General features: G+C 33.3%; 3 protein-coding genes across 9 annotated transcripts in view; 2 read left to right on the forward strand and 1 right to left on the reverse strand.

Annotated features, from left to right (window-relative positions):
- The first annotated feature begins 286 nt into the window (after positions 1-286).
- Positions 287-16,851, forward strand: LOC149783094 (toll-like receptor 4). Its single transcript, XM_089933068.1, has 2 exons — positions 287-528; positions 12,710-16,851. The coding sequence occupies exon 2, from the start codon at positions 13,188-13,190 to the stop codon at positions 15,534-15,536; it is 2,349 nt and encodes a 782-aa protein (XP_089789194.1). The 5' UTR covers positions 287-528; positions 12,710-13,187; the 3' UTR covers positions 15,537-16,851.
- Positions 16,852-19,692: 2,841 nt separating this feature from the next.
- Positions 19,693-24,474, reverse strand: LOC149783095 (uncharacterized). Of its 3 annotated transcripts, none has more exons than XM_089931311.1 (2): positions 24,351-24,474; positions 19,693-20,400 (listed from the first exon to the last, which is right to left on the reverse strand). In XM_089931311.1, the coding sequence occupies exon 2, from the start codon at positions 20,391-20,393 to the stop codon at positions 19,755-19,757; it is 639 nt and encodes a 212-aa protein (XP_089787437.1). In that variant the 5' UTR covers positions 20,394-20,400; positions 24,351-24,474; the 3' UTR covers positions 19,693-19,754. The 3 variants fall into 3 exon arrangements, with proteins under 3 accessions (XP_089787437.1, XP_089787439.1, XP_089787438.1); XM_089931313.1 differs by lacking the exon at positions 24,351-24,474 and adding an exon at positions 24,083-24,218; XM_089931312.1 differs by lacking the exon at positions 24,351-24,474 and adding an exon at positions 23,736-23,869.
- The window catches only part of LOC149783096 (uncharacterized protein C8orf34 homolog), a 77,491-nt gene continuing 74,280 nt past the window's right edge, over positions 24,188-27,398 (forward strand). For 2 of the 5 annotated variants that reach the window (XM_089931308.1, XM_089931310.1), the window contains exon 1: positions 25,728-25,893. In XM_089931308.1, the coding sequence (XP_089787434.1) occupies positions 25,813-25,893 (81 nt within the window). In that variant the 5' untranslated portion in view covers positions 25,728-25,812. Of the gene's footprint in view, positions 24,281-25,717; positions 25,894-27,398 lie in introns of those variants that run through there. The other 3 variants (XM_089931309.1, XM_089931307.1, XM_089931306.1) reach the window with 3 other exon arrangements.

A 27,398-nucleotide genomic window follows, 5' to 3' on the forward strand; every position in this document is an offset into this window, starting at 1 on the left:
CCTTCCCCGCTCTCCGTCCGCCACCCCCGCTGACTCTCTTGGAAGTGTGCCAAATATATTATAGTTGCTTCTTTGAATCATTAGCGTGTTTGGGTACGAGGAAGCTCTGAAATTCTTGTTTCGGTGAAACAGGGAAGTATTCATTGTTCAAGATATGTTGCCTTTGTTTTATTTTGCTTAAAACAATATTAGTTTCGATGGAACGTCCTCGTATGCTTTTGAAAGAAGAGTTTTTCATAATATTGTCATTCAAGATACAAGTGACTTTATACTGGTTGCGTCTTTTCAGATGTGTCACTTATCTTGCTGTGCAAATAGTATTCATTTGTTACCGACCATGATTTAATTTTCTTTAGATGTATAATACAAGTTACTATATTAAGTTAAATGCCTTACCTTAAGACGAACGTGAGATAAATATCCAGCACAAGATTAATGTGTCGGTCACGTGTTGGAATATGGTATTTATCAATCCCCGAGGGACAATGATGGCCTGCCTAAAGTAATCACCAAACAGCGCTGTCAGCAGTAAGTGTGCAATTTTTTCAACACATCTATAGAACATTAAAGTACATTGACGTCAAGTGGATTATATTGTATTTGCTTCAAAGGTCGCTGGCCTCTGAGCATACATATATAATTATATAGTTGCTATTGCCATTTTGTGGCTTGCTAAATTTGGTGTTACCTGCAAAGGTATTTATTATGAACATTTCAGTACTCTTGTTGAGCGAGAAGAGCGCGTGACAGAATCTGGCTGAAATAGCAACGTAAAATAGCACGAAAACAATTTAGATAGAATGATAAAATTTGATTGATTGATTGATTGATTGATTGGTACTCGGGTACGGGTACATGTATGTATATATACAAAATTATTGTAATTGTGCATACGACAATTCAAAAAATGCTGCAAAACATAAAGCTATGTCTTATTTTTGTCTTAATGTAACAACATCAAAATTTTAAGCCGCAAAAGGACAAAAGAATAATGCTTGAAGAGAATATACCGTTAATTTTGATTTTACTATAATCATTACAATTTTAATACAATTTAATACACTCATTACTACTTTAATACAATTTGTATACACTCATTGCTACTTTAATACAATTTAATACACTCATTACTACTTTAATACAATTTAATACACTCATTACTACTTTAATACAATTTAATACTCATTACTACTTTAATACAATTTAATACACTCATTACTACTTTAATACAATTTGTATACACTCATTACTACTTTAATACAATTTAATACACTCATTACTACTTTAATACAATTTAATACTCATTACTACTTTAATACAATTTGTATACACTCATTACTACTTTAATACAATTTAATACACTCATTACTACTTTAATACAATTTAATACTCATTACTACTTTAATACAATTTAATACACTCATTACTACTTTAATACAATTTAATACACTCATTACTACTTTAATACAATTTAATACACTCATTACTACCTTAATACAATTTAATACTCATTACTACTTTAATACAATTTAATACACTCATTACTACTTTAATACAATTTAATACACTCATTACTACTTTAATACAATTTAATACTCATTACTACTTTAATACAATTTAATACACTCATTACTACTTTAATACAATTTAATACACTCATTACTACTTTAATACAATTTAATACACTCATTACTACTTTAATACAATTTAATACACTCATTACTACTTTAATACAATTTAATACACTCATTACTACTTTAATACAATTTAATACTCATTACTACTTTAATACAATTTAATACACTCATTACTACTTTAATACAATTTAATACTCATTACTACTTTAATACAATTTAATACACTCATTACTACTTTAATACAATTTAATACACTCATTACTACTTTAATACAATTTAATACACTCATTACTACCTTAATACAATTTAATACTCATTACTACTTTAATACAATTTAATACACTCATTACTACTTTAATACAATTTAATACACTCATTACTACTTTAATACAATTTAATACTCATTACTACTTTAATACAATTTAATACACTCATTACTACTTTAATACAATTTAATACACTCATTACTACTTTAATACAATTTAATACACTCATTACTACTTTAATACAATTTAATACACTCATTACTACTTTAATACAATTTAATACTCATTACTACTTTAATACAATTTGTATACACTCATTACTACTTTAATACAATTTAATACACTCATTACTACTTTAATACAATTTAATACACTCATTACTACTTTAATACAATTTAATACACTCATTACTACTTTAATACAATTTAATACTCATTACTACTTTAATACAATTTAATACTCATTACTACTTTAATACAATTTAATACACTCATTACTACTTTAATACAATTTAATACACTCATTACTACTTTAATACAATTTAATACACTCATTACTAGTTTAATACAATTTAATACTCATTACTACTTTAATACAATTTAATACACTCATTACTACTTTAATACAATTTAATACACTCATTACTACTTTAATACAATTTAATACTCATTACTACTTTAATACAATTTGTATACACTCATTACTACTTTAATACAATTTAATACACTCATTACTACTTTAATACAATTTAATACACGCATTACTACTTTAATACAATTTAATACACTCATTACTACTTTAATACAATTTAATACACTCATTACTACTTTAATACAATTTAATACACTCATTACTACTTTAATACAATTTAATACACTCATTACTACTTTAATACAATTTAATACTCATTACTACTTTAATACAATTTAATACTCATTACTACTTTAATACAATTTAATACACTCATTACTACTTTAATACAATTTAATACACTCATTACTACTTTAATACAATTTAATACACTCATTACTACTTTAATACAATTTAATACACTCATTACTACTTTAATACAATTTAATACACTCATTACTACCTTAATACAATTTAATACTCATTACTACTTTAATACAATTTAATACTCATTACTACTTTAATACAATTTGTATACACTCATTACTACTTTAATACAATTTAATACACTCATTACTACTTTAATACAATTTAATACACTCATTACTACTTTAATACAATTTGTATACACTCATTACTACTTTAATACAATTTAATACACTCATTACTACTTTAATACAATTTAATACACTCATTACTACTTTAATACAATTTAATACACTCATTACTACTTTAATACAATTTAATACTCATTACTACTTTAATACAATTTAATACACTCATTACTACTTTAATACAATTTGTATACACTCATTACTACTTTAATACAATTTAATACTCATTACTACTTTAATACAATTTAATACACTCATTACTACTTTAATACAATTTAATACACTCATTACTACTTTAATACAATTTAATACACTCATTACTACTTTAATACAATTTAATACTCATTACTACTTTAATACAATTTAATACACTCATTACTACTTTAATACAATTTAATACACTCATTACTACTTTAATACAATTTAATACTCATTACTACTTTAATACAATTTAATACACTCATTACTACCTTAATACAATTTAATACACTCATTACTACTTTAATACAATTTAATACACTCATTACTACCTTAATACAATTTAATACACTCATTACTACCTTAATACAATTTAATACACTCATTACTACTTTAATACAATTTAATACTCATTACTACTTTAATACAATTTAATACACTCATTACTACTTTAATACAATTTAATACACTCATTACTACTTTAATACAATTTAATACTCATTACTACTTTAATACAATTTAATACTCATTACTACTTTAATACAATTTGTATACACTCATTACTACTTTAATACAATTTAATACACTCATTACTACTTTAATACAATTTAATACACTCATTACTACTTTAATACAATTTGTATACACTCATTACTACTTTAATACAATTTAATACACTCATTACTACTTTAATACAATTTAATACACTCATTACTACTTTAATACAATTTAATACACTCATTACTACTTTAATACAATTTAATACACTCATTACTACTTTAATACAATTTAATACTCATTACTACTTTAATACAATTTAATACACTCATTACTACTTTAATACAATTTGTATACACTCATTACTACTTTAATACAATTTAATACTCATTACTACTTTAATACAATTTAATACACTCATTACTACTTTAATACAATTTAATACACTCATTACTACTTTAATACAATTTAATACACTCATTACTACTTTAATACAATTTAATACTCATTACTACTTTAATACAATTTAATACACTCATTACTACTTTAATACAATTTAATACACTCATTACTACTTTAATACAATTTAATACTCATTACTACTTTAATACAATTTAATACACTCATTACTACTTTAATACAATTTAATACACTCATTACTACTTTAATACAATTTAATACTCATTACTACTTTAATACAATTTAATACACTCATTACTACCTTAATACAATTTAATACACTCATTACTACTTTAATACAATTTAATACACTCATTACTACCTTAATACAATTTAATACACTCATTACTACCTTAATACAATTTAATACACTCATTACTACTTTAATACAATTTAATACTCATTACTACTTTAATACAATTTAATACACTCATTACTACTTTAATACAATTTAATACACTCATTACTACTTTAATACAATTTAATACTCATTACTACTTTAATACAATTTAATACACTCATTACTACTTTAATACAATTTGTATACACTCATTACTACTTTAATACAATTTAATACACTCATTACTACCTTAATACAATTTAATACACTCATTACTACTTTAATACAATTTAATACACTCATTACTACTTTAATACAATTTAATACACTCATTACTACTTTAATACAATTTAATACACTCATTACTACTTTAATACAATTTAATACACTCATTACTACTTTAATACAATTTAATACTCATTACTACTTTAATACAATTTAATACACTCATTACTACTTTAATACAATTTAATACACTCATTACTACTTTAATACAATTTAATACACTCATTACTACCTTAATACAATTTAATACACTCATTACTACTTTAATACAATTTAATACACTCATTACTACTTTAATACAATTTAATACACTCATTACTACTTTAATACAATTTAATACTCATTACTACTTTAATACAATTTAATACACTCATTACTAATTTAATACAATTTAATACACTCATTACTACTTTAATACAATTTAATACACTCATTACTACCTTAATACAATTTAATACACTCATTACTACTTTAATACAATTTAATACACTCATTACTACTTTAATACAATTTAATACTCATTACTACTTCAATACAATTTAATACACTCATTACTACTTTAATACAATTTAATACACTCATTACTACTTTAATACAATTTAATACTCATTACTACTTTAATACAATTTAATACACTCATTACTACTTTAATACAATTTGTATACACTCATTACTACTTTAATACAATTTAATACACTCATTACTACCTTAATACAATTTAATACACTCATTACTACTTTAATACAATTTAATACACTCATTACTACTTTAATACAATTTAATACACTCATTACTACTTTAATACAATTTAATACTCATTACTACTTTAATACAATTTAATACACTCATTACTACTTTAATACAATTTAATACACTCATTACTACTTTAATACAATTTAATACACTCATTACTACTTTAATACAATTTAATACTCATTACTACTTTAATACAATTTAATACACTCATTACTACTTTAATACAATTTAATACACTCATTACTACTTTAATACAATTTAATACACTCATTACTACCTTAATACAATTTAATACACTCATTACTACTTTAATACAATTTAATACACTCATTACTACTTTAATACAATTTAATACACTCATTACTACTTTAATACAATTTAATACACTCATTACTACTTTAATACAATGGCTACAACGTTAATACAATGACTACTACTTTAATGCAATGATTACTATTCTAATACAATAATTACTAATTTAATACAAAGATTACTACTTTAATACAATAATTACTACTTTAATACAAAGATTACTACTGTAACACAATGATTACTACTTTAATACAAAGATTACTACTTTAACACAATGAATACTACATTAATACAAAGATTACTACTTGAACACAATGATTAATACTTTAAAACAAAGATTGCTACTTTAATACTTTAATACAAAGATTGCTACTTAAATACAATAGTCACTACTTTAAAACAATAATTACTACTTTAATACAGTAATTACTACTTTAATACAAAGATTACTACTTTAATATAAAGATTTCTACTGTAATACTTTAATACAAAGATTACTACTTTAATACAATTAATTACTACTTTATTGCAATACTTACTGCTTTAATAAAACGATTACTACTTGAATACAAGATTACTACCTTAATACAAGTTCACTATTTTAATACAATGACTGCTATTTTAATACAATGACTACTACTTTAATAAAATGAATACTACTTTAATACAAGACTACTATTTAAATAGAATGACTACTACTTTAAAAAAAAAGATTATTATTTAAATACAGTAATTACTACTTTAAAAAATGATTACTACTTTTCGCTTGGTAGAACTCCAGCGTGGAAAATGTCTACTAATACTTAACAGCATCAACGACAATGACTGCTAACTGAATCTACACTAATGCCATTATTGTATTCTGTTTCTAGTGTGGAAATTAATTTGCTGTATCTGTACAGCACTGAGTTCATCATGTGTGTCAAAGTGGCTAAGAAAAAGTAGGCATAAAATACGCCCGATATATATATATATATATATATATATATATATATATATATATATATATATATAGAGAGAGAGAGAGAGAGAGAGAGAGAGAGAGAGAGAGAGAGAGAGTACATGCTTTTCCGTTACTGCTTTAATTTCGCACTGCAATATTCGTGTCACTTATAAATCCGCTATTACAGTACAGGTCTCGCCCAGTATTCGGTGCTATGGAAACTGATATCGTACATATTTACTGTACATATAATTATTTGCATATGTATTTACGTTGGCAGTGCATTACTGTTCAACAGTATTTGATGAAATGGATATCACTCTGTGTGTGCCATGCTATAGTCTGAAATTCTGCATTACTTAGCTAAACTAATAAAATTGTTTACAAAATTTGTCATTAAAAATATTGACCCTATCAACCATGGAAACTAGAGTAAGACATAATGTATTCTTATATTCACTTTCTTCAGTTTTGAATTCACTCGTTATTTTAAGATTTATCTTAAACTTGAGAATCGTGGGCACATACGAAACGGTTAAATACACAAACAAATCAACAACAAAACTAATTACCCTAACAAATTGTTACATTAATCAATCCATACATAAATACAGTTCATCACATTATAAACGTCATAGTTTCAAAGGAACCAACGCCTTGAAAAACGCCTTGGTTTACTCGCATTATGTTACCGTATTGTAATAATAAGTTTATGTAGTTAGAAATGCCAAACAAAATAAATGAAAGACATACCGAGAGTAACATCGTAAGCAGGGACACCGACTCTCCCTTTGTATCCTCACAGTTTGCACTCCAGTAGTGACATTACTTCACCCATTCTATCCTTATTGCATACTCACTCTTTAATATCGTATACAGATCTTATTACATCATCACTTTTTAATATCGTACACAGATTGTATTGCATCATCACTCTTTAATATCGTATGCAGATCTTATTACATCATGACTCTTTAATATCGTTTACAGATATTATTACTCATCACTCTTTAATATCGTACACAGATCTTATTACATCATCACTCTATAATATTGTATACAGATCTTAATGCATCATCACTCTATAATATAGTTCTTGGCATCCGTCCGTCTACGGGAGACGATGGCGTAGCTCCAAAGTACGCTTTTGCTTATCCTTCTTTCTAGCTCTCTTTTCAGCTTGTTTAATTCTTCTCTCTTCCTCTGCGTTTTGAACTCCCTGCCTGACAGCTAGACGCCAGCTGGAACGGTTGTTTGCACAGCTCTCCCAGTCGTAGATATTGATGTTTGCCGTCTTCATATCCTTCTTGCAAACATCTTTGTAGCGCAGATGTGGTCGTCTTGTTGGTCGTGCACCTTCTGCTAACTCCCCATATAACAGGTCCTTGGGAATGCGACCTGGGTCCATTCTCTTGACATATCCAAGCCAGCGAAGGCGCCTCTCGCTGAGAATGGAGAACATGCTGTTTATGTTGGCGCGTTCTAGAACCTATGTGTTGGGTAATTTGTCCTGCCACTGGATGTGCAGAATGCGCCGCAGACATCTCAGGTGGAAGCTGTTGAGTTTCCTCTCGTGTCTTGCATAGGTGGTCCATGTTTCGCTGCTGTAGAGAAGTGAGCTGAGCACGCAGGCTTGGTAGACACGCAGTTTGGTCTTTTTGGTGAGGTTGGGGTTGTTCCAGACCCTCTGGTTAAGTCTGGCCATCGCTGCTGCTGCCTTGGCAATCCTGCCGCTCACCTCAGAATGGAGAGTGAGCTGGAGATGTTAGACCCGAGGTATGTGAAGTTCTCGACAACTTCCACATTGTACCCATTGATGGTGCAGGGGGAGGGGAGTCTGTGTCCTGTGCCATGACAATCGTTTTCTTCAAACTGATGGTCAGTCCAAATTCCTTACATGCATGGGAGAGGCGGCATACCAGCTGCTGAAGTCCATCTTCTGTGTGTGATGTCAAGGCTGCATCGTCGGCAAAGAGCAATTCACGGATGAGTACCTCTGTGACTTTAGTCTTAGCACGGAGACAGGCGATGTTGAACAGCTTGCCGTCAGCCCTGGTATGGATGTACACTCCCTCGCTGCAGTCCTTGAATGCGTACTGGAGAAGCATGAAGAAGAAGATGGCAAAGAGCGTTGGTGCAAGGACACAGCCTTTTTTGACTCCGCTGATGACTGGGCATGCTTCCGATGTTGCGCCATTGAAGCACACTGTGCTGTGCATGTTCTCGTGGAACGACATAATGACAGCAAGCAGACGTAGGGGGCAGCCGATCTTCTGCAGGAGTCTGAAGAGTCCACTCCGACTAACCAGGTCAAACGCCTTCGTCAGGTCTATGAAGGCAATGTAGAGGGGCATCTGCTGCTCGCGACACTTCTCCTGCAGCTGACGTAGTGAGAAGATCATGTCTACAGTTGACCTGCCGGCTCAAAATCCACACTGGGACTCTGGGTAGACGCGGGAGGCTAGGATCTGCAAGCGCGCCAAGGCAACACGGGCGAAAGCCTTTCCGACAATGCTGAGGAGGGAAATGCCCCGACAGTTGTTGCAGTCTCTACGGTCTCCTTTGTTTTTGTACAAAGTGGCGATGTTGACGTCACGCATGTCCTGTGGGATGTATCCCTGTTCCCAGCAAAGGCAGAGGAGTGTGTGCAGGGGCTGGATCAGTGCTGGTTTTCCGCTCTTGTGGAATTCAGGCGGAATGCCGTCGCTTCCAGGAGCCTTCCGACAGGCAAGGCAATCGATGGCTTTTCCAAGCTCTTCCAGGGTGGGCTGTGTGTCTAGCTCCTCCATGACAGGCAGGTCTGGAATGGCGTCCAGGGCAGCTCCAGTGACATTGTTTTGGGTTGGATATAGCTCGAGATAGTGCTCAACCCATCGCTGCAGTTATTTTCCCTGGTCTGTGATGACTTCGCCCGTCTTGGACTTGAGGGGGGCGGTCTTGAAGCTGGGAGGGGGGGGGGCCTGTCGCCTTTTTGATACCCTCATACATTCCTCTTGTATCCCCGGTGTCAGCAGCTGTCTGTATAATGTTGCAAAGGTTCAGCCAGTAGGTGTTGGCACAGCGGCGGGCGGTCTTCAGGGCGTTGTTCCTTGCAATCCTGAGGGCTTGTAGTTTTCTGGGGCTAGGTGCAGCCTTGTATGCCAGGAGGGCTTTCCTCTTATAATACAGTATGCATATATTATTGCATCATCACTCTATAATATAGTATACATATCTTATTGCATCATCACTCTATAATATCGTATACAGATCTTATTGCATCATCACTCTTTAATATCGTATACAGATCTTATTACATCATCACTCTTTAATATCGTATACAGATCTTATTACATTATCACTTTATAATATCGCATACATATCTTATTACATCATTATTATTACATCATTCTTTAATATCGTATAGAGATCTTATTGCGTCATCACTCTTTAATATAGTATACATATCTTATTACATCACCACACTTTAATATAGTATACATATCTTATTGCATCATCACTCTATAATATCGTATACATATCTTATTACATCATCACTCTTTAATATAGTATACATATCTTATTACATCACCACTCTATAATATCGTATACATATCTTATTACATCATCACTCTTTAATATCGTATACAGATCTTATTGCGTCATCACTCTTTAACATCGTATGCATATCTTATTACATCATCACACTTTAATATAGTATACATATCTTATTGCATCATCACTCTATAATATCGTGTACATATCTTATTACATCATCACTCTTTAATATCGTATACAGATCTTATTGCGTCATCACTCTTTAATATCGTATACATATCTTATTACATCATCCCTCTTTAATATCGTATACAGATATTATTACATCATCACTCTTTAATATCGTATACAGATCTTATTGCATCATCACTCTTTAATATAGTATACATATCTTATTGCATCATCACTCTTTAATATCGTTTACAGTTCTTATTACATTATCACTCTTTAATATAGTATACATAACTTATTGCATCATCACTCTTTAATATAGTATACATATCTTATTGCATCATCACTCTATAAGATCGTATAAAGATTGTATTACATCATCACTCTTTAATATCGTATACAGATATTATTATATCATCACTCTCTAATATCGTATACAGATCTTATTGCATCATCACTCTTTAATATAGTATACATATCTTATTGCATCATCACTCTTTAATATCGTTTACAGTTCTTATTACATTATCACTCTTTAATATAGTATACATAACTTATTGCATCATCACTCTTTAATATAGTATACATATCTTATTGCATCATCACTCTATAAGATCGTATAAAGATTGTATTACATCATCACTCTTTAATATCGTATACAGATATTATTATATCATCACTCTCTAATATCGTATAAATATCTTATTACATCATCACTCTTTAATATAGTATACATATCTTATTACATCACCACTCTATAATATAGAATACATATCTTATTACATCATCACTCTATAATATCGTATACAGATCTTATTACATCATCACTCTTTAATATCGTTTACAGATATTATTACATCAACACAATTTTTAATGTCGTATACAGATCTTATTACATCATATTACGTTAATATCGTACACAGATCTTATTGCAGTTCCTCACACTTTAATATCGTATATAGATGTTCTACTTATATATATATATATATCTATATATATATATATATATATATATATATATATATATATATATATATATATATATATATATATATATACTTCGTTTGATCACGTCCTGACATTTTACACTTCATACATCATCTCACACACGCACATCATAATATATATACAACTTACACATACTACTCGTGTTTTACAGACACACATCTCACACGCAGGGCCCCGAGTGGCCGAGTGGTCTAAAGCGCTCAAGTTCCGGATCACTGCCATCTCACCTCTGTCTGCGTGGGTTCGAGTCCAAGGATCGGCTTGCGTGGGTACGTGGGAAAGCCTGTCAGTAGCTGCTCCTGGGTCGGTGGTTCTTCCCTGGGTTTTCCAGGGTTCTTCCTCCACCAGTTATACTGGCCGTCATGTATAGCCCTATCTTGTGCTGAAAAATGGCGTTAAACCCTAGAACAACAACAACATCTCACATGCGTATCGTACATTTTAGAAACACATTTAACACACACATACTTTATGGATACACATCTCACACACATATAATACTTTACAGACACACATATGATATACACGTATCATGCTTTATGTACGCACATCTCACACACATATATTATATTGTATTATATATACACACCTCACACACACGTGTCGTACTTTATAGAGACACACCTCACACGTACGTATCATACTGTATAGAGACACACATCTCACACACACGTATCATACTTTTATAGACACACATCTCACACATACACAATCATATCATACTTGTAAAACACAAATTTGATTTATGAATTTCTCTAAATGTAGAATTACCCTCAGCATTTAGAAGACATACAAACCGTCAACTTCAAATGAGTTATTGTAAGTCCATTAGTAAGTTTTGGAACATGTATGTAGGTAGGTAGGTAGGTAGCAGGTAGGAAGGGAGGTATTGATGTATTCATATAATATTTATTGAGGAACTTAAATGCTATTGAATCTAAGCAGTAATATGTGATATTAGGTACTTAATATAGCATATTTATAATTAATGTGCGAACAAAGACAAAGGACACTTATATAATGCATTACCGATTTCATTCCTTTTTTCTTTACAGGTGTACAGATCGCCAGGTGATAGATCATTTTTCTGTGATCATGAGCAACGTGATTAATTGAAACCATATCGATGAACAGAACGGGCATTTAGGACAAAATTGAAAAAAGTTAAACAGAATTTGATTTTGGAATTGGGTCTAGATTTTAGTCCAAAAGACGAAACTCTAACAGATACCTAAAATATTTCTAATAATCACCAACTTCATAGACTTTGAGTTGAAATTGTCTGCATGGAAGTTATATTACTCAGACCAAAGTACTGATATGTGAATTTCCACCAAATGGACATCAGCAAAGTACTGATATGTGAATTTCCACCAAATTGACATCAGCAAATATAAGATAAGTTTTGGCCGCATAAACATGTTCATAGGCAGCCTATTTCCAACAAGGGAATAATCGATTTAAACAGAAGGAATCTTTCCAAATAAGCTGTTTTGAATCATATCTCATAAAGCTTTACATATTTTCTTGGAGATGAGTAACGTTAGAACTTCAATGTGTATTATTTTATGGACATGCATAATGTTTTGTACGGGCGATCGAGTAAAATGCCCCGTTTTGTGTTCATGCTTTAGAGAAAGTGGAAACTTGATGACGAGTGTTAAATGTAACTTTGATGGAGTCGATCCAGAAAATTATAGCTCATTGTTTCCCTTTGTCCTACCCATAAATACTAGTATTGTGGAATTGCAGCAGGTAGCAGCGCCAGTTATTTTGGACCGAGCGGCATTTCTTGACCCGTCTTGGCACGCTGTCCACGAAATGACATTAAATGATAGCTCTGCGAAAGATTCGTACGTATCAAACAATTCTCTGCATGGTTTGGCTAATTTGAAGGTTCTTAGGATGCATCTTTTCATCGGATCTTTAGAATCTGGCGTGTTCCTACAGACCCCAGACGTCGAAACGTTAGATCTGAGTGACAATCCATTTCTACATTTCGAATACGTTAGTACTGCGCTTCATTACGCTATGCCGAATTTACGATCTTTGGACTTAACTCGAATTCAGCGTCGAACAGAGGACCCAATAGTTCTTGGAACTGAGTTTACTGAGTCAATCAGAACGAAACCTCTTGAAATTCTGAACGTTAGTGAGACAAACTTAGCCATGTTCGATAGTAGTTTTAATTACTCATCTATTCAAGTCCTGAATATATCACGAAATTCATTGCAATGGATATCACGTGATCCCAACCATCAATGGTTTCCAAATTTACGAGAATTAGATATTTCCCATTCAACTCTGCCATTGTTAAATGTGCTCAATTTACGTCCCGATGTCGTTTTTGGTTTGCATAAGATGTGTTTTATATTTCTGAGGTCCTTAAGATATTTGTATGCCAATGACATCGACATTCAATTATTTTTACGAATCCCGAATGGCTATAGTAGCGCTTCTTGTGGGTCTGTCTTAGAATTTGTTGATATCAGTAACTTAAACCTTAGACGGCTAAATTTTAGTACAAGCTTAGACATTTCACATTTAAAAACTTTAATTGTCTCGAGGAATGCTTTGGAATATATTTCACCGAATTTCTTTCGGTCCTTCCCGAAGATGAGCGAATTACGTCTAGAACATAACAATTTGGCCACTATGCAGTATTGTCCCGAGTTTGAAAATATTTTTTCCAAAAATGAAGCTCTTGAAATTCTTGATGTGTCATGGAATATTTTACGCTTTTTGCCAAGAAAATTATTTGCTTTTCTCCCAAACCTAAAAGATCTAAACCTTCGAGGAAATATAATTGTGCATTTTGACGTTGAAATTAGAGATCTGCACAACTTGAGAGCACTAGATCTAAGTGAAAATGGTCTTACACTAATAAGTTCCGAAGTTATACATGATCTTGACACAATTAACTCGAAGAGGTTCGATATTTCTATATCGAACAATACTTCCTCTATTATCTATTACTACGGCTTAAGTGAAACATCTACCAACACTTCACCCCTTCAACGAGATCATGTTGCCCTTGTTATCAATCTCCAAGGAAACAAGTTCGACTGTTCTTGTGAACACGTCTCATTCTTGAAATGGATCACTGAGTCAAAAATACATTTTGAAGGGAGATCTAAGTATAAATGTGGACCCGGTTTGTACATCCAGGAACCAGACAAAGACAGTATTCATAACTTGGTCAATTATTGTAATCTTCAAAGGAATCTGCCAGTTATTATTGTGCCTATTATAATAGGATGTTTGATGATTCCGTGCTTTGTATTGCTTACACTGTATATACGCAGGAAAACAAGACTGGGCAAGCTGAGAAGAAATTATGTCAATGACTACGCGAAATTTGAAAACGAAATGGTCGAACTCAAGGACAAAAGGTATCCTGCTTTCCTGTCATTTTGTTCAGATGACAATGATGTTGCCAAAAATTACTTCTTTCCGACGCTTGAGTCTGCATTAAAAAAATATTTCGGAGACAAAGAAGTTCTGGTTCTAGGAGAAAACATTTTTAGGCCGGGAAATACAATTTGTTCAGAAATCGAATATGCTATTTCGCAGAGTGATGTTATAATCTTTTTAGTTACGATAGATTTTATTGAGAGTAAGTGGTGTCGATTTGAACTGAATCAAGCAGATCTTGAAAGAAAACCTACAATATACTTAGTGGAAAATACGGTATTGAAACAACAGCCTCCTCCCTCTTGCTTGAGAAAAATAAAAACTCACACAAGAGCAACCTGGACAAGAAAAGAGAACGACATCGAGATCAGTCCAGATTGGGACGTGATTGCTGCACAAGTGTTAGACTTTGCTGCAGCTGTTAGGCATGAAAATGGGCTAAAGAAGTTCGTACACAACAGTGTATAAAGCTATGTTCCAATGATTTACTTCCTCGATATAATACATTTAACATACGTCTATTTATATGCATTAAAGTATTTACGTCATTAATTTGTTCATATCCTATAGGTCTGTGTAGCCTTATCGATGAATCAAACTGCTGAATGAGAAAGCTCCGTTAGGCTCTCGGCTTCATTGTGATGGAATTTAAATTGTGCAGGCTCTGACGTCACCGTCTTACATTAATATATTCAGTCATTTTGTATTACATAGTGTCTGACTGTAGATAGAACTCATATGCCAGAAATCATATTATGTAAACTAATAATAATGATTAGTCACTATGTTCGTATGAAAGAGAACGTGTCTATTCATAAGATGGATGTGTTCATACATCCTTTTCGGTAACTATCTACACAAAGCTCTGCATTCCCTATTTCGTAACTAAAGCTCTCCATAAATTCTTCATAACAACCTGTTCATTGCTTATGCTCTCTGCATATTTGGATGACTGTCTCCTGCAAAGAGTGTCACCTTTAATTATAAATTTGGATTTTATGAGCTTTATTTATCCAATCTATTGGGAACACGTACAACCTTCACTTTCGAAATTAGTTCAGGAAATGACAAACACAATATTGATCATCTCGTTAATTACTGTAAACATCTGCCAGCCACAACTTTTAAATGACTACAATAAATTTGAAAATGTAGATGATAACTTCAAACACCAACGATAGTTTTATTCGGAGGATAACGATGTCGACAAACATTATTTTCATCCAAATTGACACTTGCGTTGAAAAGCAATTTCGAAGAAAAGAAAGTATTTGCTATGGGTGACAGTATTTTTTGGTCCTTGAAAACTTATTGCTTCGGAAATTGGAGAATTTTTTTTTCTTTCTCGCAGTGGTGTTATATAGTTTTTATTACGCGGGAATTTATTGGGATTGATTGGTATCGATCTGAGTTGAATTAAGCAGACCTTTAAAGAAAACCTGCAATATACTAAGAGGAAATTATGACTTTAAACTGAATATGCCGTCTTGCTTGAACAAAAAAAAAAACATAAAAGCTCGTACACGAATAAATTGGACAAGAGAAGAAAACGACATCACGATCACTCGACAAGTTTTGGACTTAGCGGCATGAGTCAAACTGTAGGATATTCTATAGGAGCATTTGTGCTTCTATAGTTTAGGTTTGGAAACATGGATTTATGTCATCAGTAAAAATAAATTGCAAAGAAGTTGATATTTTCCTAAATTCAAGCATTTAAGGTTATGAAGTTGTTCATAATTTATTCGCCTATGGGATCGTATTGATTAAAAGGTTTTTTCTCAATAAAGCTGTGTCAGTCTTTTAAGTTAATGTAAAGAAAATTGCATGCCAATCATTTTTACCATGAATGTGAAAATACAACCATTACATTGCTTGCCACATACATTCTTTCAATTTACGAAATCTTCCTCTATACATATGTACTTACAGCCTACCTTCACACACTCGCCATATTCATCCACTTATTGATTGGATTATATTGAAGGGATGAAGGATACATTAAAATTGGTTTCAGAAATATATTGGCTATTAATGTTTAATAAATCGTACATAATAATCCAGTATGAAATCTTATTATTGAAGAAAAATAACTTAAATCCCCTATTACCCCTTCTGTCTTACGTGTGTTAGTATACGTGAGAAGATATATCATTGTGTCTACAAATAATTCCTACTCTTGTTTGTTATAGTATGCTGGTGTGCGCTTGTGTGAGAGATACGTATGAACACTCCAAATTTTTTCTTTGGAGTTTATGTGTGTGTGTGTGAGTGGGAAGTAATCATAATGCTGGTGCTGGATTGTAAAGGTGTGTAACTGGATTGTAAAGGTGTATAAGTGTGTAACTGGATTGTAAAGGTGTATAACCGGATTGTAATAAGAAATTATTACTGGATAACAAGGATTTGTGTTTGGATTGTAATTTAAAAGTAAGTTGCCGGTTTGTGGTAGTGTCTAGTGGGTCGCAAAGTTGTGTGCTGGGTTTTTAGGGCATGTGTTCGATTGTAACGTGGTGTATTGGATTGTTGTAAGAAACAAAATGCAACATTACCAAGCCCCATTTCTTCTCAATCTTTTTTCTCCAAGCAATTTAAACATGACCATCCGTATTTGTTCCCATCAACACTTTGTAATAACATTTCCATATTAAACCTATTGACAAATTTAACATAGGATTTACCATACGTTTACATGTGGGCTAATGTTAACTTGGTACGCTGACGTGTGGTCTAATGTTAATTCCGGTACCTGTTCCAATAGCCTAATTTCTTGCAATGATGGTGTACTTTATAACGTTGTTTTCGTATTTAATTAGGTTTTTACATTAGAACTGCAAAAGAATTTTGCGGAATAGAAAGCTCGATTTCCTCTGCCAAAAGAATTTGTCGACAGGGATATTTGGTAAGGATAAATGCAACATCCTATGCGTGCTGATAAGATAACCATAAAGACAGTGATTTTCCTGTTTAATGAAATGTTGCTTGTTCTTTTTATCTCCAACAGGTGAGGACAGGTGAGGCGTATGTCTTTTTTTTGTATTGTTCCCCTTGGTACTAAACCCGCCAGTAGTTATTGGGAGTGGGGCTCATTTTTGTGCCTCTAGGGATCACTAGGGGTCCTGAGAGGAAATAAACTAATTGGATCACTTTGGGGCCCATCCATAGGTTTCATGTTTTATTTGATAAGGAGTAAAGCGGAAAAGTGTTAGAAATGTTCATAGGATTAACATGTGGGCTAATATGAGGATAGATGGGAATTAAACACTGTATCCAACACACATCCTTACTGTCCAAGACGCAGTCTTAATGGCCATCATGAAGTCGTACTAACTTACTCCCTTGCTTCTTTTCTAACCACCATCCATGCAAACCAAGATCAAACCTGACTAGTCATTCACTCAGTATTGTTGACCAGAACGCATCATCTCTGACCAAATCTCATTACTGGAAAGCGAAGTTTCACATTTGATAGACGGTCGGACTGGTAATTCAAAGGTCGCAACTTCGCTACCCGCGAAAGGTCCAGGCCTGCTTTCTCGATGGGAAAGGCACATCTCAGTGTTTAAAACATCACGTCTTATTAGTGATTGCCTTACGATTTATCTTAAAAATCGAATATTTATTTATTTATTAAATTTTTTATATTTTTTTTAGTTTTCTTTTGTTTTGTTGCTTTTCATGCAATATCAACTTGAAGAATGTGTAAACGTCTTCTTGACGGATGTTTATCCAAACATTTTAGTGCAATATTTACACAACGCAAAGGACGCTGATCCCCATCCTCAGTATCTGCCACGAATGATGAATGAATGCGTTTCAGTAATGGTTCAAGATCAATTGTCTCTGTCAGCAGAAAATGCGATGCTTTCCAAAGAAGCAAGATGTTGGGCAATTCGTACAAATTGCATTGTTGATAGCGCTTCAAAGGAATATATACGTTGTAAACTATACTGTAGTATGGGCCTGATGCTTGAATTACGGTATATAAGTTGTGAATTATATTGCAGAATGGGCCTGAGGCCTAAATAATTATATATATATATATATATATATATATATATATATATATATATATATATATATATATATATATATATATATATATGTGTGTGTGTGTGTGTGTGTGTGTGTGTGTGTGTGTGTGGTGAACTTCAGAATTTACGTTGTTCTCAATATCGGTCAGCAGCAGCATAAGTTTGAAATAGTCACGTGACCGACAATGTTTCTTTACAGAATTTCCCCATTAAATCTTAAGCGTACTGATATTTTTACGTTGTTGCCTCTCTCTCTCTCTCTCGCACACACACACACACACACACACACACACACATATATATATATATATATATATATATATATATATATATATATATATATATATATATATATATATATACACACACACAAATAAGGCTACTCACTAAATTCTGACTTTTTTTAGATTGTAAAACTGTTCGTTTTAATCAATGAATGCGAGACTGTGTTTTACATAGCTGTTTTCAACTAAACTGGAAGGAAATGTTCTCTTTTCATTACAATGATAATTGTAAACTTTCTAATTTTCTTAATAATCGTGAGATTTGTCTTGAAATGTAAATATGTGAAATATATTGGAAACGTCATGCAAGCATTTAGATGACTGAATTTATTAGCTTCGATACAATTTTTCAAATTAAAAATTAATAGTCACTGAGGTTTTATCAAGGGCACTAAAAGATAACGTCCGAATTCTTCAACAGTGTCTACGGCTACGCATGCATGGACAGCACCTTGTTTTCCTTTGAAAACTGCATGATCTGCAATAGGATATACAGGCTGATGCCAAATGTTTGCATGAATCTGAACTCCGAAACTTCCATCAAAATAGAAAGCTACAAAGTCTTCTTGCTTGATATCGTCACTAGGCAGAGCAAGAAGAGCTACGAAGGCATCACCATTGATAGGAAAGAAAACTTGACCTCCATCCGGGTGATAATTAGCCTCACGCACCAGCACGTACGTTCGTTGTTGTGGTGAGACGTTGCTGGGAAGGCGTCCCGTTACGTAATCTCCGCCTACCGCTTTGTTGATAGCTTTGCATTGATCGCCTTCCCAGGAATAGATGAAGTCTCCACTTACGATTCCTCCACCTGTGCCCGTATTTGGACAGAGCTTACGCCACCCACTGACAGGCCACGGAGTTATCTCCACCTGCTCTTGATCGAAGTCGGTGACAATTTTACCATATCCCTTCAGGCTCTCTTCTGTTGCTAAGACAATCGGCACCTCAAATGGATTTCCGTATTTAGGGTCAAGAGCATCGTCGTAGCTCGCGTAGCCACTCATTTTTGTTCTGTGAATTGATCAAAGAAAAAAATATATAAAAATATGAATTGCGGAGAAAAAGAAGCCGTATATCGAAACCGGCATATTTCAAAATGGTCTTTATGGCTGCAAAATGTGTCTTTAAAAAAGATGGATCAGCAATTGCAACTTCTTCTGATTGTCAGTTTCTCATGTACCATGCTAAATTCTTTCTTCAGATTGTCAGTTTTGTCATGTACCATGCTAAATTCTTTCTTCAGATTGTCAGTTTTGTCATGTACCATGCTAAATTATTTCTTCTGATTGTCAGTTTCTCATGTACCATGCTAAATTCTTATTTCTGATTGTCAGTTTCTCATGTACCATGCTAAATTCTTTCTTCTGATTGTCAGTTTCTCGTGTACCATGCTAAATTCTTTCTTCTGATTGTCAGTTTCTCATGTACCAAGCTAAATTCTTATTTCTGATTGTCAGTTTCTCATGTACCATGCTAAATTCTTTCTTCTGATTGTCAGTTTCTCATGTACCATGCTAAATTTATTCTTCTGATTGTCAGTTTCTCATGTACCATGCTAAATTCATTCTTCTGATTGTTAATTTCTCGTGTACCATGCTAAATTATTTCTTCTGTCAGTTTCCACATGTACCATGCTAAATTATTTCTTCTAATTGTCAATTTCCTCATGTACAATGCTAATTATTTCTTCTAATTGTCAGTTTCCTTATATACCATGCTAATTTATTTCTTCCGATTGTCGGTTTCTTCATGTATTATGCTAAATTATTTACTCCGATTGCCAGTTTTCAGGTGTACTAAGCTAAATTAATTATTCTGATAGTTACTGTCTCATGATAACTTCAGTTTATCTCGAGTTAGTTATGGGTAGGTTGTGTACAGTTGCACGAGTCACACTGACCTTACACAAATTGCGTTTACGAGTATGAGTCTACATTTTTTTTCTTTCTCGTCTGTCCGACTAAGACAGGTTTTCTCTGATTTCACCCGTTTTTATTTACCCAGATGTATAATTTTGCAAAGTATTTTCCATTATTTGAAAGTGATTGGAAGCATGCCATGTCTATGTTTTAAGATACTACTTTGTGCAAGTCTAATAATAATGTTTAATGGAGGTAATATGATTTTGGTCGAAAACAAATAAAACAACATGCTTTAGGAATTTCATAGTGTTTATGAAACAAAAATAAAGGTCATTCAAACAATAATACATTCGTGAAATGTACTGCCCATACAGTTAGTAAATGTATTTATTTTTCCTTCTCATGTTTCCGATTTTATTAAATTGATTACATTAAAATTGAATGAATAAATTACTATTCTTCTTCGCTTAAACAAAACAGTCAAGAAGACATCCGGTGACCTGCCGTTTCCTCCTTGGAGAATTATTAACTGGACTCCGCTCAGTGTTAATGGTCTCAGACTTGTCGACATATGTCAAACAAATTCAAAGTCATACCTTACTTGTCCACATATGTCAAACAAGTTCAAATTCATACCTGACATGTCAAACAAATTCAAATTTATACCTGACTTGTCCACATATGTCAAACAAATTCAAATTCATAACTGATTTGTCCACATATGTCAAACAAATCCAAATTCATACCTGACTTATCCAAATATGTCAAACAAATTCAAATTCATACCTGACTTGCCCAAATATGTCAAACAAATTCAAATTCATACCTGACCATATATGTCAAACAAATTCAAATTCATACCTGACTTGTCCACATATGTCAATCCAATTCAAATGTATAGCTGACTTGTCGACAAATGTCAATCAAAATAAATTTTTTTAGCTAACTTGTCCACAAATTGTCAATCAAATTCAAATTCATAGCTGCCTTGTGGACATATGTCAATTAAATTCAAATATATAGCTGACTTGTCTATATATGCAAATCCAATTCAAATGCATACCTGACTTGTCTACATGTCAATCAAATTCGAATGTATGGCTGACTTGTCGACATGTCAAATAAACTCAAACTTATAGCTGACTTGTCCACCAATGTCAATCAAATACAAATTCATAGCTGACTTGGCGACATATGTCAATCAAATTCAAATTTACAGCTGGATTGTCCACAAATGTCAATGCAATTCAAATTCATAGCTGACTTTTTGATATATGGCAATCCAGTTCAAATTCAAGGCTGACTTTTCGATATATGGCAATCAAATCACATATATAGATCGACTCTACTGCAGACCGAACTGAGTTTGAAACACGTTGATCCTTGCTTGATTATATTTGCTTGTCAAAGCCCTAGAAAACCCTATCCAGGATATCTGGGATTAAACCTTATACAGGATATATGGGATTAAACCTTAGCCAAGATATCTGAATCAAGCCTATCCTTGATACCTGGGCTTAAACTCTTTAAAGGATATCTGGGATTAAACCTATCCATGATACCTGGGATTAAACCCTATCCAGGATATCTGGGATTAAACCCTATCCAGGATATCTGGGATTAAACCTATCCATGATACCTGGGATTAAACCTATACAGGATACGTAAGATTAAAAGAGAAGTTTGATTCCGTTGTCTCTGTTTAATTTTGGCTAACATTTTACTTTAAAATAAACATATTTGATATCTATATAAATAAGAAATATATGAAATGAAAATATGATTACACATTTTTTGTTTACTTCCAAGGTATATATGTCTGATTTTAAATGAATATCCAATGTTTTCAGATATTCGGGAATCAATTATTTTATCAAGATGTATCTTTGGCTAAGAAACAGAATGGAAACAAACATTTATTTATTACATTATGAAATGGATTCTCCTGAAACTACTTCCTAGATATACCTAATAATATAAATACTAGAATAATATCTTGACTCTTGTCTGACACATTCATACTACTCTTTTTTTTTTTGTGGCAGAAGACTACTCGTGTATAAGCGTTGTAAATTACCGGAAGGAATAAAGCAACATGACAACGATGTACAGTTTGCGGGCGAAATGTGCAAATGTCATTGTGTACTTCCTAATTGGACTCGTCGGTATCGATACGTGTCAATGTAGATCGTCTGGGATGCAAGACATGTGGTGTACTACATATCATTATGGCCCATTACAACCACTGTTGTTCGAGTCTCGGATTCGGCTAATGTGGGTATGTGAGAAAGCTTGCCCGTAGCTTCTCGTGGGTCGGTGGTTCTTTTAGGGGTTTTCCCCCGAGTTCTTCCTCCACCATTAATAATGTCCGCCAAGTATAGACTATCGTGTGCTGAAAAATGGCGTTAAACCCTACAACAACAAAAGCAAACAGTACTGCCGACCCACCCCCACCCCTTCTTAACAAAAACAGGATCCATCTACCTGGATGTTTCATTGTTTGATTTGGTTGAGAGAAACCTTCTATCTTGGAAGTGGAATCTGCCTATCTGCTCAAGCGAATTATATTTGGGTTATGCGAGGGAGAAATAAGGACCCTGAACAGATGTTGGGCTATTGGGAAGGAAACATATACTGTACACATTTTTCTGTCTCATATTTACCAGAAATGTGATCTTTTTCAATGTAATGCATTATACATGGGTGATAATGGCATGAAATAGACTGCCCGTCTTATTACGATTAGGCATGTTAACATTGGAGATGTTTTACTTTTACATCAAAATATACACGTCATACACAGATTAGAAGCAAAAGTAAATATTTTTTACGGTTGTTTATGGAAATATGTGCCATAGGATTTAAAACGATTTCAAAAAGGTTTTGTTGGTATTTCCGTGCTTGTGATGAGTCATCCGCCATTCTGCTTTAACATAGTTTCCGCCTACATTGTGCGATTGTTTCTCCCGTTGTTTCCGTAGACCAAGTCTGCTACCGGCATTATCGTATCTTGGGGTGCATCCCCAAAGGTTTGTGTGTGGTTGGGCAAGGGGTGTCCTTCCTGTTAAATGTAGACGCAAAGACCATGCTATACTTTACCTGGTTCACATATGCAAAACCGCTTTTGTCCGGCCTTGGCGAACTGTATGTGGACGGTGTCTTTCTTGTCCTACTTGCAGCTACATAGATAACCTATATGTTTGTACTTGGCGACCTGAAATTTATACCGTGTGTTATAATCTTCTCTCTCTCTCTCTCTCTCACTCTCTCTCTCTCAGTGTGTGGATCGTGGGGCGTTGGAAAGTGTATCTTTTTTACCGTCTGACTGTCTGACAAGGTATAGGTGTATTAGTCCCTCTGACCATCCGTTCACCCGTCTCTATGTCTGTATAAATGTTTGTCTTTGTTGTTTGAGTGTAATGTGACAAATCTTTTTTCGTTTGGAGTGATCTTTCAATCGGCTGAAGCATAAACTCGTTTTCCTGGATGAAATCCTCCAGTATAGGGACTAATTATGGAGTTCTGTCATATTATAAGCTTAATGCAATCCTCTAGTGTAAGGACTAATTATGGATTCCTGGTCATATTATAAGTTTGATGAATTCCTCTAGAATAGGGACTAATTATGGAGTCCTGGTCGTATTATCAGCTTGATGAAATCCTCTAGAATAGGGACTAATTATGGAGCTCTGATCACATTTAACGTTTGACGAAATCCTCTAGAATAGGGACTAATTATGGAGTCCTGGTCATATTACACGCTTGATGAAATCCTCTAGAATAGGGACTAATTATGGAGTCCTGGTCATATTACACGCTTGATGAAATCCTCTAGAATAGGGACTAATTATGGAGTCATGGTCATATTACACGCTTGATGAAATCATCTAGCGCAGGGTCTAATTATGATGCCCTGATCATATTATGCAGGGCCAGATCGGGCAGGGGTGGGGAGTTCCAAAAACCATGGGGCGGGGGGAGGGGGACAGGCTAATAAAATAGTAACTACACAAACGTACATTCACTTCTCACTTGAAACTTGGCCATCATTTTATTCTTGCACACGTTTATTGGGTATAATGCACACTTTTAGTAAAAAGACATTTTAGTTTTTTGCTTTGATGACAATGCGATGAAAGTAAGGGCCATTTTGAAATTTCAGAAACAAACACCACCACCCCAACACTTGACCTGATCCGACCCTGTTATACTTGATGAAATCACTAAGTGTAGGGCCTAATGATGAAGTCCCGATCATGTTATATACTTGATGAAATCATTAAGTGTAGGACCTAATTATGAAGTTCCGATCGTTGGTGTTCGGATTGTTGAGGGCTTGGAATAATAATTGGTATTGGGTCATCCGCACATTTCGCCTTTAACAACAACAACAAAAATGTTCCATTTCGCTCTATTTCGTCCCATTCCGAAAACAAAATACAACGCTCGATTGTGTTTTTAAGCTTTACTGCCGTAATTCCATTTCCTTTTCCGGTTAAATGCCGACTGTAAACATTTGAGTAATTCATCTTCCAAATAACTGAACATAAAATGTCCTGGTATGCTTAACGTGAGAAAAATGTCGGCTCAACATAGAATGCAATTTTACATGGATAAGCATAGGATCACACCTTTATTTGAGGTATTAGGCCATTACAATTTTATTTTTTTGTGTGAGTAATCGATTCGCCGTTTTGCAGTCAAGTTGTAGCTTGTTTGCTTCAAATTAAATGTGTGTATGCGGTTGAAATGCACATCATTGCAATTTTGAATGTATAGTGTAGGGGTGCACAACCCCTGGCCCGCCCGTGAACAGTAATTATATTAAAGAAATTAGTGTTTGCGGCCCTCGAGTGGTCTTAGAAAATGCAATCTAGCCCGTGGCCGAAAAAGGTTGTGCACCATTGGTATAGCACCTATTTTAAACTTGAAAAAAAAAGTAACTAAAAATTGCTATGACTGTCATTAACCAGCCAGCATTCAGTCCATGATGAGACATACCCTAGTCCCACAATGTAAGACACCACCTTAGTCCCACAATGTAAGACACCACCTTAGTCCCACAATGTAAGACCTGACGCTGATATTTATGTTTTGGGCACCTAAACAAAAAAAAAAATAAGGCTATGTCTTACATGTAGGACTAAATCATACCTTAGTCCCACAATGTAAGACACCACCTTAAACCTACAATGTAAGATGCCTCCCCGCTATTTGCTTTCTTTTGGTTGCCTTCTTACTGATTAAATTAACAACGTTATGTAGCATGTGTCGATGTCGACTAATATAAGAACGAGAAGTCAGATTTTCAGGAGTGTCTCTTACACTTGGCAGCCCATATCAATGCTTTTTACAATTAAAGTCATGTAGCGTTAGATGAACTTTACCTACTAATAAGGGCACTATATAGTGTGTTCCTCGGTCAACTGACAGGCCACAGAAAATAATGGAATACAGTGAATAACATATCGTAGAATATCCAAATTTTTTAAATTAAAGGAAGTCTTATTTGGAAAACATATTTCCATGAGAATAATGTGTTATCTGTCATGGTGGACAAAATCTGGTTAACATGAACGTAATAGGTAAAACTTACTTTATATATTCTTGATGACTTTATCATTAGGCAAGCTTCCTGAGAAACATTATTCAAATTGGGAAGTAGATTTTAAGTTGATTCATCTTTTTTGTTGTTGACTGATTTTATTTTCTCCTTTTCAAGGTAACAGATCATTTTGTAGCCTTATCTAACTTGAGGCTACAACATCATAGCTAGTCACCAAATTTGAGTGTGTGTCACAGAATTAGGCAAAGAAATAACTTGGTTTTGCCTTAGAACTATTCGACTATTTCTCGTTGTACATGCGTACAACATTATCTAGGGTGAATACGTGTTCTTCCAGGTAAGCGAGTGTATTAACATGTACCTCACCAGAAATTACTTGTGACGAAGTAACATTACTAACATGATATGCACGGGTATTTTACCCTGACTTTTGCTCACTCTCCTTTGGATTTAAGCAAGATCAATTTCTAAAACCGACACTGGTCGTTTTGGATCACGTCAAGGAGTGTACGCTCTCCATTGTTCTCCAGCCATAGGGGTAAGTGTTAAATTTACATTTTCATTTGATATACGAAGCTTAT

The sequence above is a fragment of the Sinohyriopsis cumingii genome, chromosome 14 (genome assembly GCF_028554795.1).
Source record: "Sinohyriopsis cumingii isolate HCF-2022 chromosome 14, ASM2855479v2, whole genome shotgun sequence".
In the NCBI taxonomy this organism is placed as follows: domain Eukaryota; kingdom Metazoa; phylum Mollusca; class Bivalvia; order Unionida; family Unionidae; genus Sinohyriopsis; species Sinohyriopsis cumingii.